We start from the raw sequence: 13,644 nt of genomic DNA, 5'->3' as shown, positions 1-13,644 counted from the left end.
GACTTGAAATTCATTAAAGTTTTATCAAAATTTGCCTCTTCGAGTTTATAACTTTATATCACACACAAGATAAGAGAACTATAAATATAAATCTGTATTTTTTTCTGGATTTATTGCACATTTAAACGTATTTTAAGAAGGTAGTATAGAAGTTTTTGTAAAAACTTATTTTTCAAATAAAACTTTAAGCAACTTAGTGGCATTATAGTTAGATATATTTTTCTCTCATTTTTGAAACTGAAATTTTTAATAATGTTAAGACATTTTTTCCAAAAAAAATTTTTGTTTTGCTATTTTTGCTAGACTTTGGATGGCACACTTGTTTCGAAGAACTTTCTTTGAAATTTTTATTTAGTTGATATCCTACAGAAAAAATTCCACCTTGCCAAGGATAAGGTTTTAAGAAAGATTCCAACTTTTTTATTTTATAAAACTATAATTATTAGGTATTTTGAATATTAAATTGTCGCGTTAACTTTTTTTCAATTTTTAGTTTTATTTGTTTGAGTCACAGTTGTATCTAAAAAATAAAAAAAAATTATAAGACCAGTTTCTATATAATTGGTGCAACATTAACGAAACTAATAATAATAAAAATAAAAAATAATTATATCTATATAAACTTGTAACAAAAAATTTAGTCTATTTTGTGAACACAAACTGTTTTTTGTCAGTTAATAAAAATCTTAGACTTGAAAAACCATGAACAACCATGACAAAATTTGTTAAAAAAAACCTTCACTTTTTATGTGGTTTTTCAAAGCTTTATTTTAAATAGGTAGATAAAATAGATTTTTGCCAGAATTTTAGTATTTAGTTTTTTTATTTAAACAATGTCTTATAGAAAAAATTCCAACCCAACATTGTTAAAGATAATTTTTTAGCAAATACCAATTCTTCAATTTTTTTGTAAACTATTTTTTAAATTATTTTGTAAAACTATTTTTTTTTCATAATTATTTTAATAGATTATTTTCTATTTCTATTTTTATTTTTCTGAGTGCCAATGTGCATTAAACGTTGCATTTCTACTTAAAAATACAAGAAATACCACAAAATCAGTCTCTTTCTTTTAATTTCTTATAAACAATTTATTTAATAAAATCATAGCTCTGTGAAAACTCGATTTGTAATTTGTAGCTTAGGAGGATCTAGTAGAGCATTTTAATACGATTCGAGAACGCAGAATAATATCTTTATAATCTGAGTAACTTATTTTTGCTCACAATTTCAGAAGAGCGCATTAAGAGCTTAGAGTAATTCTAGCATCTGCATTTTCCCGCTTCCAAAATTTAATTTAAATCATTACTTGAACACCTTCGAAAAGTAACTACGTTACAGCTTTACTCAGTTCTCATTTTACCAGCTTAGCTCCGAAAATTTCGTTAATTTTCATATTCAAATTTTTTCGTTTATGCAATAATTTGATTCATAAAACACATTTCCAAGCCAAATATTTATGCAATATTCTGGAAACTCACTAAATGAAATTATGTAATTCTGGACAATACATTTCCAATGACGACAACCAGCCCACTGTCGAACAAAAATAACTCTTTAATCAGAAACGTCCTTGGGCCTTTGCCACCCCAAAGCATGCAAATAGGTTTAACCACCGGCAATTAAATTCCTGCTGGGCAAAAAACCAGCGCAAATTGTCACACATCTAAACGCCATCAGCATCATTTTTTCTCCCGGAATTGCTCGCAGCAGGACTTTCTCAGCCATCAGCATCGATTATCCAGGGCCTGTTTCCTGCTGACCTTGAGAATGGGCGTGGCGTGCGTTCCTGCAGCCAATCACAAGCGTCCAAATCGTGCCGTTGCTCGAAAACGGACAAATAACCGGAGTCGCAATGCGGCCAAACGTTTTAGGTTAGGACCAGCAGGACTGCAGAGGTCTTCTTCAGTTCGGTGTTAACCGGCAAAGGATCGGTTTTAAGCGATATGTTGATGGGTGTTAAAGCGCGAAATGAACGGCGTTGTGGTAATGAATGATACCAACAAAAGCCCCATTTCTGTGAGTAGTTCATTCCAAGTTATTGCGCAATAAAAATTCAAATCGCTGGATGGTTCTGTTGATATTGAGCTAATTTAAAGCGCGATCGCATTTAAACACTTTACAACAAATCGGGGAAGACAGCTGGAATGTTTGGATCGTTCTAATTTTATTGTAAACGATTTTTCTAACACGATTACTATTGTTTGTTTTAATTCGTATTTTTAAAGACATTTATCATATGATTTTCGATAAATAAAACTGGATTTTGATCACGGGCCTGGAAATGTTTTAGTTTTGATTATTCGTAAGTATAATCAGCAACTTGAAAGCTTCCATCTAGGCTGACCTTTCGGTCAGAATTTATATTAATGTTCCTTTCCATTTTCCGCTTCCGTTCTCTTTTAATACGAAAAATAATTCTCTTTTCATTATATTTTCTCTATTGTCTGCGTGGACAGGATTATATCTCATTGTGTGGAGTTTTAATTACGTTTTTCTAACACAGGATGTTATAAAAACATATTACTAAAATTTAGCAGATAATATTTTGTATACAATTATTGACTAATTTGATCTAATTTTGCATTTATTCGCAATTTTCTCGAAAACTATAAGTCGAGAATAAACCGCATTGCTCTACGACTTTTAGTTTTTGAGTTATGAATTTTTTTGTTGAAAAATTATTAGGCAAAAAAAATTAAAAATTTTTAATTCTTGTGAAAAATTAGTATAATATGTAAAATGAGCCGTAGAATTCAATGAAACAAACCGCATTGCTCTACGACTTTTAATTTTTTTTTAATGAATCTTTTTAGTGAAAAATTTTGATCGCTTCTGTAGCCGGAATCGTTGCCCGGAGCGGCTCCGGGTTTAGTCGAGAAAATAGATAAAATTAAGCGCTATCAGATGAATTTTTGCTCGTTGCTCTAAGTCTTTTAGTTTCCGAGAAAAACGCAAAAAAAGGTTTCCATTTTCGCTTTTTTTCAATTTTCAACCGCCAATCACGGCCAAACGATTAGAGTTATCGAAAAACGGAAAAATCAAGGAAAACCGGAATAAAAAACTCTACAAAATGGCATAAGACTCAAGGCGATATCTTGCAAAAAAAAAATTAATTTTCAAACTCCGATTACGGCCAAACTAAAAGAGCTAGGAGAAAACGCTTTTTTTTATCTTAAAGAGCACCTCAAAATCTATCAGATAAAATAGGTTTTAATTGGTTTTAAAACACTTTTAAAATTGACCAAATTCTAAGGGGGGGTGTTAATTTTTTTAATTTTTTTTTATTTTCTTAATTACGGCTAAACTATTTGAAAAAGTGGAACTATTTTGATCCGTACCCATGCAAAATGATCCGGGGAATCGATTGGCATCGACAAAATTGCCAAATTCTTAATAGTTTTTTAGTTATGAATTTTTGAGTATATGATCTAATTTTTGCTTTTATTTACATTTTCTCGAAAACTATAAGTCGGACAAAAATAACCTTTTTTGCAAATGATAGACCATTAAAAGAGCTTTCCAAAGATAGTACACATTATAGGGTTATTTTTAATAGTTCCGGAGTTATTGCTTGATAAATGATCCGAGTACCGGAAATCGACAAAATTCGCGACAAAAATTGAAAAAATCAAACATCAAAAATTCGAACATATGGACTTTTTTTGACTTTTAACAACTGTAGAGGAATGTAAGGGCATATACAAGTCCAAAAACCTACGATAGAACGAGTTTTAAAAAAAATTAATTTTTTCACCTTCTTGAAGGTAAGTGTAATTACTCAGGAAGTTTTAGCAAAAAAATTGAAAAATTTAAATTTCGTGAAAAGTTGGTATAATACAGAAAATGAGCCGCTGAATTCACTGGAGCAAACCGCATTGCTCTACGACTTTTAGTTTTTGAGTTATGAATTTTTTTGTTGAAAAATTATTAGGCAAAAAAAATTAAAAATTTTTAATTCTTGTGAAAAATTAGTGTAATATGTAAAATGAGCCGTAGAATTTAATGGAATAAACCGCATTGCTCTACGACTTTTAGTTTTTTTTTAATGAATTTTTTTAGTGAAAAATTTTGATCGCTTCTGTAGCCGGAATCGTTGCCCGGAGCGGCTCCGGGTTTAGTCGAAAAAATAGATAAAATTAAGCGCTATTAGATGAATTTTTGCTCGTTGCTCTAAGTCTTTTAGTTTCCGAGAAAAACGCAAAAAAAGGTTTCCATTTTCGCTTTTTTTCAATTTTCAACCGCCAATCACGGCCAAACGATTAGAGTTATCGAAAAACGGAAAAATCGAGGAAAACCGGAATAAAAAACTCTACAAAATGGCATAAGACTCAAGGCGATATCTCGCAAAAAAAATTTTAATTTTTAAACTCCGATTACGGCCAAACTAAAAGAGCTAGGAGAAAACGCTTTTTTTATCTTAAAGAGCACCTCAAAATCTATCAAATAAAATAGGTTTTAATTGGTTTTAAAACACTTTCAAAATTGACCAATTTCTAAGGGGGGGGTGTCAATTTTTTTTAATTTTTTTTTATTTTCTTAATTACGGCTAAACTATTTGAAAAAGTGGAACTATTTTGATCCGTACCCATGCAAAATGATCCGGGGAATCGATTGGCATCGACAAGATTGCCAAATTCTTAATAGTTTTTTAGTTATGAATTTTTGAGTATATGATCTAATTTTTGCTTTTATTTGCATTTTCTCGAAAACTATAAGTCAGACAAAAATAATCTTTTTTGCAAATGATAGACCATTAAAAGAGCTTTCCAAAGATAGTACACATCATAGGGTTATTTCTAATAGTTCCGGAGTTATTGCTTGATAAATGATCCGAGTACCGGAAATCGACAAAATTCGCGACAAAAATTGAAAAAATCAAACATCAAAAATTCGAACATATGGACTTTTTTTTTACTTTTAACAATTGTAGAGGAATGTAAGGGCATATACAAGTCCATTAACCTACGATAGAACGAGTTTTAAAAAAATTTAATTTTTTCACCTTCTTGAAGGTAAGTGTATTATACTCAGGAAGTTTTAGCAAAAAAATTGAAAAATTTAAATTTCGTGAAAAGTTGGTATAATACAGAAAATGAGCCGCTGAATTCACTGGAGCAAACCGCATTGCTCTACGACTTTTAGTTTTTGAGTTATGAATTTTTTTGTTGAAAAATTATTAGGCAAAAAAATTAAAAATTTTTAATTCTTGTGAAAAATTAGTATAATATGTAAAATGAGCCGTAGAATTCAACGGAACAAACCGCATTGCTCTACGACTTTTAGTTTTTTTTTAATGAATTTTTTTAGTGAAAAATTTTGATCGCTTCTGTAGCCGGAATCGTTGCCCGGAGCGGCTCCGGGTTTAGTCGAAAAAATAGATAAAATTAAGCGCTATTAGATGAATTTTTGCTCGTTGCTCTAAGTCTTTTAGTTTCCGAGAAAAACGCAAAAAAAGGTTTCTATTTTCGCTTTTTTTCAATTTTCAACCGCCAATCACGGCCAAACGATTAGAGTTATCAAAAAACGGAAAAATCAAGGAACACCGGAATAAAAAACTCTACAAAATGGCATAAGACTCAAGGCGATATCTCGCAAAAAAAATTTTAATTTTCAAACTCCGATTACAGCCAAACTAAAAGAGCTAGGAGAAAACGCTATTTTTTATCTTAAAGAGCACCTCAAAATCTATCAGATAAAATAGGTTTTAATTGGTTTTAAAACACTTTTAAAATTGACCAAATTCTAAGGGGGGGGTGTTAATTTTTTTTAATTTTTTTTTATTTTCTTAATTACGGCTAAACTATTTGAAAAAGTGGAACTATTTTCATCCGTACCAATGCAAAATGATCCGGGGAATCGATTGGCATCGACAAAATTGCCAAATTTTTAATAGTTTTTTAGTTATGAATTTTTGAGTATATGATCTAATTTTTGCTTTTATTTGCATTTTCTCGAAAACTATAAGTCAGACAAAAATAATCTTTTTTGCAAATGATAGACCATTAAAAGAGCTTTCCAAAGATAGTACACATCATAGGGTTATTTCTAATAGTTCCGGAGTTATTGCTTGATAAATGATCCGAGTACCGGAAATCGACAAAATTCGCGACAAAAATTGAAAAAATCAAACATCAAAAATTCGAACATATGGACTTTTTTTTTACTTTTAACAATTGTAGAGGAATGTAAGGGCATATACAAGTCCATTAACCTACGATAGAACGAGTTTTAAAAAAATTTAATTTTTTCACCTTCTTGAAGGTAAGTGTATTATACTCAGGAAGTTTTAGCAAAAAAATTGAAAAATTTAAATTTCGTGAAAAGTTGGTATAATACAGAAAATGAGCCGCTGAATTCACTGGAGCAAACCGCATTGCTCTACGACTTTTAGTTTTTGAGTTATGAATTTTTTTGTTGAAAAATTATTAGGCAAAAAAATTAAAAATTTTTAATTCTTGTGAAAAATTAGTATAATATGTAAAATGAGCCGTAGAATTCAACGGAACAAACCGCATTGCTCTACGACTTTTAGTTTTTTTTTAATGAATTTTTTTAGTGAAAAATTTTGATCGCTTCTGTAGCCGGAATCGTTGCCCGGAGCGGCTCCGGGTTTAGTCGAAAAAATAGATAAAATTAAGCGCTATTAGATGAATTTTTGCTCGTTGCTCTAAGTCTTTTAGTTTCCGAGAAAAACGCAAAAAAAGGTTTCTATTTTCGCTTTTTTTCAATTTTCAACCGCCAATCACGGCCAAACGATTAGAGTTATCAAAAAACGGAAAAATCAAGGAACACCGGAATAAAAAACTCTACAAAATGGCATAAGACTCAAGGCGATATCTCGCAAAAAAAATTTTAATTTTCAAACTCCGATTACAGCCAAACTAAAAGAGCTAGGAGAAAACGCTATTTTTTATCTTAAAGAGCACCTCAAAATCTATCAGATAAAATAGGTTTTAATTGGTTTTAAAACACTTTTAAAATTGACCAAATTCTAAGGGGGGGGTGTTAATTTTTTTTAATTTTTTTTTATTTTCTTAATTACGGCTAAACTATTTGAAAAAGTGGAACTATTTTCATCCGTACCAATGCAAAATGATCCGGGGAATCGATTGGCATCGACAAAATTGCCAAATTTTTAATAGTTTTTTAGTTATGAATTTTTGAGTATATGATCTAATTTTTGCTTTTATTTGCATTTTCTCGGAAACTATAAGTCGGACAAAAATAATTTTTTTTGCAAATGATAGACCATTAAAAGAGCTTTCCAAAGATAGTACACATCATGGGGTTATTTCTAATAGTTCCGGAGTTATTGCTTGATAAATGATCTGAGTACCGGAAATCGACAAAATTCGCGACAAAAATTGAAAAAATCAAACATCAAAAATTCGAACATATGGACTTTTTTTGACTTTTAACAACTGTAGAGGAATTTAAGGGCATATACAAGTCCAAAAATCTACGATAGAACGAGTTTTAAAAAAAATTAATTTTTTCACCTTCTTGAAGGTAAGTGTATTAACTCAGGAAGTTTTAGCAAAAAAATTGAAAAATTTAAATTTCGTGAAAAGTTGGCATAATACAGAAAATGAGCCGCTAAATTCACTGGAGCAAACCGCATTGCTCTACGACTTTTAGTTTTTGAGTTATGAATTTTTTTGTTGAAAAATTATTAGGCAAAAAAAATTAAAAATTTTTAATTCTTGTGAAAAATTAGTATAATATGTAAAATGAGCCGTAGAATTCAATGGAACAAACCGCATTGCTCTACGACTTTTAGTTTTTTTTAATGAATTTTTTTAGTGAAAAAGTTTGATCGCTTCTGTAGCCGGAATCGTTGCCCGGAGCGGCTCCGGGTTTAGTCGAAAAAATAGATAAAATTAAGCGCTATCAGATGAATTTTGCTCGTTGCTCTAACTTTTTTAGTTTCCGAGAAAAACGCAAAAAAAGGTTTCCATTTTCGCTTTTTTTCAATTTTCAACCGGCAATCACGGCCAAACGATTATAGTTATCGAAAAACGGAAAAATCGAGGAAAACCGGAATAAAAAACTCTACAAAATGGCATAAGACTCAAAGCGATATCTTGCAAAAAAAATTTTTATTTTCAAACTCCGATTACGGCCAAACGAAAAGAGCTAGGAGAAAACGCTTTTTTTTTATCTTAAAGAGCACCTCAAAATCTATCAGATAAAATAGGTTTTAATTGGTTTTAAAACACTTTTAAAATTGACCAAATTCTAAGGGGGGGGGTGTTAATTTTTTTTAATTTATTTTTATTTTCTTAATTACGGCCAAACTATTTGAAAAAGTGGAACTATTTTGATCCGTACCCATGCAAAATGATCCGGGGAATCGATTGGCATCGACAAAATTGCCAAATTCTTAATAGTTTTTTAGTTATGAATTTTTGAGTATATGATCTAATTTTTGCTTTTATTTGCATTTTCTCGAAAACTATAAGTCGGACAAAAATAATCTTTTTTGCAAATGATAGACCATTAAAAGAGCTTTCCAAAGATGGTACACATCATAGGGTTATTTCTAATAGTTCCGGAGTTATTGCTTGATAAATGATCCGAGTACCGGAAATCGACAAAATTCGCGACAAAAATTGAAAAAATCAAACATCAAAAATTCGAACATATGGACTTTTTTTTGACTTTTAACAACTGTAAAGGAATGAAAGGGCATATACAAGTCCAAAAACCTACGATAGAACGAGTTTTAAAAAAATTTAATTTTTTCACCTTCTTGAAGGTAAGTGTATTACTCAGGAAGTTTTAGCAAAAAAATTGAAAAATTTAAATTTCGTGAAAAGTTGGTATAATACAGAAAATGAGCCGCTGAATTCACTGGAGCAAACCGCATTGCTCTACGACTGTTAGTTTTTGAGTTATGAATTTTTTTGTTGAAAAATTATTAGGCAAAAAAAATTAAAAAATTTTAATTCTTGTGAAAAATTAGTATAATATGTAGAATGAGCCGTAGAATTCAGTGGAACAAACCGCATTGCTCTACGACTCTAAGGGCATATACAAGTCCAAAAACTTACGATAAAACCGTTTTTACCTATTTATAATATAAAACCTGTTTTTTTTTCAGAATTCTTTTTAGTTTTCAAATATTAATTGACAAGACTCACTTTTGTCAAAACCTCTATTCAGAAGCTTGTAATATTTTTGTGTCTCTTTGATGAGCAGTAAATGGTGTCATGTACTCTTTATGTGGGTTATAGATTTTTCTAAAAACATCACCACCCTCACACCCTATTTATACACACTCCATTAATTATTTAATATTGCTCGTTATCCCTAAAATATAGACGTTACTTTAACTTCAATCGCAACCGACCCATTTTTTCTCCATTAACACCCCACTAATTACCACTAAAGTCAGATAAATAGTTTCAGGCTGTCTGAGTTCACAAGGTGGGTGAAATGCCACAAGTCACCGCTCTAAAAATAAAAAGGTGCAGTTGATGTATTAGGCAATCTCGCCAAAGCCACAATTCGTCTAAATTTAGAAAAATTAGCCGGAATTTGGGAATAAAACGGGGCTAATTTCTGTCAATGTATTTAGCTGTGATGTCAGAGGAGCGTACGCTATGTTCGAGTTTTCGTCCGGTTTAGAAATAGACGAACTTAAACACCGCTAAAAATATATTATATTTGAGTTTTCGCCAGTCTTCCACTGCGTCCTGACACGATCCCGTCAACTCTTCGGGAATTCAATTAAGTGCGTAAAACCCGATTAATTCGGCCGCTAAATCCGCCACAATTGCCCCAAAATCGCCCCCTTATCTAATTCAAAATTCCTAACTCACTGAAGAAACAAACACACGGGGGGCGCTTTTGGGTCAAAACTGCAGCCAGTAAGATTTCTTCGTTAGGTGATTATGTGAGGTATTTCGGTCGATTAGTGTTGTACTTTTGCACCTGTTTAAAATAGTGTTAGTGAAATGTCACAGTTGATGAAGAAGAAATTCCCGTCTATTACCAGCATTGACGTGGGGGTAATGTTTGTTTTGTGCTTTTCTCTTACGCAACTTTGAGCTTTTATCGATCGGGAACCAGAACCAATCAAAAATAAACGCTGCTTTGAAAACAAACAAGACGGCACTTGGGCGCACTTTTTTGGGTTAGGTCATTTCGAAAAATAAAAATTTTATTTATAGATGGGGATTGTCGCTGACATCATACATGCTTGCATGTTTTATCGAACTGGTGTTTAACGTGACGGGTTTCGCTTTTTGTAATTGTTTGCTTGGGGGAAGTGGTTCACCCCTTGTAGTACCGGAACTGTGTCGAGTTAATTTCTTTAAAAAATGAAGGGTGGGATAATAAATTACAATTTGATAGTTGTAATGACACATTGGCGTTATTATTTTTTACGTTAATGAAAGTTCGATGTCCGAAAATATAATTGTTGTAAAATTATTATTAATTGGTTTTGCATTTCTAAAAATACTAGTCAATAAAATTGTTATGCCATTTATTTAGAAATGTACTCTGGACTATGCTCTTGTACCTCGTACAAGGTGACTCTACCAAAAGTATTTTTTTTACTATTGTATTGTAAATTGTTTCAGAATTTTTTTACAATTCTGAATAAAATTAAAAATTACGTTAAAAATCTGAAATATTAATTACTCGGCATATAATAATTTCTAGTGTTGTTTTTAAGTTTAAATTATGTTTTGGGCAAAAAACTGTTGCTTGTGTCAAAATTATGTTTATTTGAATCTGTTTGTTTAATTTGGGTAATAATTTTTGGGAAAAACGACATTTTTTAGCGTTTTTTTTTTAATATGAAACATCTAAGCTTCGTTTCTTTTATAACAGCAATTCTTTATAATCAAATTAATTAACTAGTTGCAAAATTGCAGAAAAATTTGGATAAAAAAACATTATTTATAAAATAGTGTTTAACAGCAAACGTTGAATTCTATGGAGGATTAGTTTTTGAAATACAGTGAAAATATGCTTTTAACAGACTCACTGTATACATGCTATAACCTTTTATTGCATTATTTGTTTAATAGCTAATTACTGAATTAGTGATAATGATCAAACTATACAGGGTCGCTAAAATTATGGATAGAGTTAAATATTTTCAGTACGGTTTAACCGAAAATCTTGAAATTTGGGAAATAGTTAAAAGTGTTTAAATTTTATCATCTGAGAACTTTTTCAAATTTTTATCGTCATTTATTTCGAAAATACAAGGCTGACTTGATTTTTTTTAACACAAAGAGTCAAATTTTAAACTTGGGTGCAATAAAAAAAACTGAGCGAAAAAAATTCTCATGTTGGTTTATCATGGAGACAGAAAGCCAGGAAGTGGAAATTAGTTTGAACAGCTTTTGTAGTATAAATAAAGTATTCCATGTTTAAAATTTCTAAATTAAAACGTGTTTTTTTTTGTTAAAAGTGTTATTTCAACAATTATTTTTAACTTTAAGTGATTTTTTGGTTAATGAGCTTACGATAGATAAAGACAACATTTCTAAGGTCAATAAAATTTTAAAATTTTCGTTTTTTTTAGGTTTAGATTCAACTAAGGGATGCACGTGTTATACCAAAGAACTCAGAAAAAATGCTTTTTTCAAAAATAATTAATTTGATCCTTGTTGCTTTTAAAAAAAATGAAGTTAGCCTTGTAACCAAAGAACAAATTACGATACTTTTTAGCGACCGTGTATAAAAATAATCAATTAGAAAAAAAATTGTTTACAGCGTGATTCTTAAATCACGACAAACTTCTACCCATTGTAATACCAATTGAGTACATGCTGGTAAAACTATTAAAATAAATTTAGAATAACCATTTTCGAAATAAAAATATTTAAATTTATGCTGGAGATCCAGGGTACGCCACTGATATGCTTCTAAGTAGTATTAGCACAGTTAGTAGAAACCATGATATTCATTTTTCTACTCCTACGAAATAAAAGCATAAATGTGCTGCAGATCGTTTTTACTTATCCTTGTAAAGCTGTGATAAAATTGTATCGATCTATTTAGGGATCACCCTGTATAGGTACAGGTCGATTTATTAATTGTTAATACAGAGCGTTTGAGAATTAAACGACAACTAAGTTAAGTTGGTATGTCAAGTGGAATTGGAAAAATTTTTTGCTATTTTATAAACTTTTGTCTACTTATTGATATGTTATCAGAAAAACACCAAAAGCTCATACTTAAATTTTGCAAAATAACACAAAGAAACTATCTGGTCTGACCAGACCTGACCTGACCTGACCTAGTTAAGAAAATGTTTAGAATTCATCTTTTTATAATTATATTTAATATTATATATTAAATATATAATATTATAAATATTAATATTATATATTTTATTATAAATATTATATATTTATTTTTTTGTGTTTTACTTTATTTACATCCTTTTTTTTGCTGAACTTGACCTGATCTGGACTTGATTGCTGGGAAAAGTTTTCCAGATACTTATTTTATACGGGAATTTGTTTTTTGTTGTTTTTTATTTTGAATCTGTGATAAAATATATTAAATATTTTTTTTTACTGAAACATCTAATTTCTAGTTGTCGAGAATAATCCTTCTTTTAAATGGAACGTATTTTTTTTCTTGTCTTGAATTTATGACAAAAATTATTTTTTTTGATTTTTTTTTATCTACTTCTAGGTACTTGGGTATTTTGGGTATTTTTTTCATAAAGGAATCAAAGTTTTTTTCTAATATTTATATACAATGTGTTCAAAAATGGTAGTTTTTGGTCAAGATCAACTTTTGATCAAGAGATGTTTGAGATGTTTGAGATGTTTGTTAAAATAAAACAAGTAAAATTAAACTAAACTGTGTGATTTATTCCGAGATTTAAATACACATCTAAAGGTGAACGAGTCCTAGAAACTGGGAAAAAATAAATGAAAAGAAGTCAAAAAGTTATACAGTTTTGCAGGATAAAATTAAAAAATACTGTTTTTTTTGAAATCGTATCACGTGTTTTCCTAATATTGTTTTTTTTATTTTTGATGGTGCTTATAAATACACAGAAGAGGGGTATTTTTTAATGTAGGTTGTGCAGTTAATTGAAATGTTTCTAAAAATAGCACATTTCAGTGTTCATACTCACCGTCCTCTCCTATATTGCGCTTAATGAGGACACTGGAGATTTAAGCATAGTAAATGTTAATAAGCGACACAATTTATAAAAGCTTGTTTACGTTTTAAATACAATAGAGCTATAATGTTTAATGTTAGTAATCATAAAAAAGCAAATTTATTATAAATTCAGTCGCAAAACTTGTATCCAAGGCCCGTTTTTTAATTCTCTCCATCAGCTTGAACATTGGTGACCTTTAATATGATAGATGGAAAAAAAGTTTCAACTTTTGAACTTGTTACAAGTTGAAGTGGATCATAAATTCTCACTCTGGACGCAGACAAATTAAATGCTCTTGGGTGATGCAAAAACTTTCTTCGTTTCTGGAATTCGTAAGTGGGGTTTTGAGGTCGAGTTTTTTTGTGAGATTGGACACCAAATAAAAAATTAACTACTCAGATACAAGTTACACCACCGCTTGTATTTTCCTGGACCCAGGTACAGAACTTTCCTAATGCTTATCTATGCCTCATATTTATTTAATTATTTTGATA

General features: G+C 30.3%; 1 protein-coding gene across 15 annotated transcripts in view; it reads left to right on the top strand.

Annotated features, from left to right (window-relative positions):
* LOC100142605 (ankyrin-3) overlaps positions 1–13,644 on the top strand; it is a 123,975-nt gene that overhangs the window by 11,404 nt on the left and 98,927 nt on the right. The window contains exons 1-2 of one of the 15 annotated variants that reach the window (XM_015978689.2): positions 9,651–9,739; positions 9,894–10,016. The exons of 13 other annotated variants lie outside the window; for them this stretch is intronic. In XM_015978689.2, the coding sequence (XP_015834175.2) occupies positions 9,963–10,016 (54 nt within the window). In that variant the 5' untranslated portion in view covers positions 9,651–9,739; positions 9,894–9,962. Of the gene's footprint in view, positions 1–1,877; positions 2,020–9,650; positions 9,740–9,893; positions 10,017–13,644 lie in introns of those variants that run through there. One more of the 15 variants, XM_015978690.2, reaches the window with a different exon arrangement.

This window comes from Tribolium castaneum, chromosome 1 (genome assembly GCF_031307605.1).
Source record: "Tribolium castaneum strain GA2 chromosome 1, icTriCast1.1, whole genome shotgun sequence".
In the NCBI taxonomy this organism is placed as follows: Eukaryota; Metazoa; Arthropoda; class Insecta; order Coleoptera; family Tenebrionidae; genus Tribolium; species Tribolium castaneum.
This window is presented reverse-complemented; position numbering and strand designations above follow the sequence as displayed.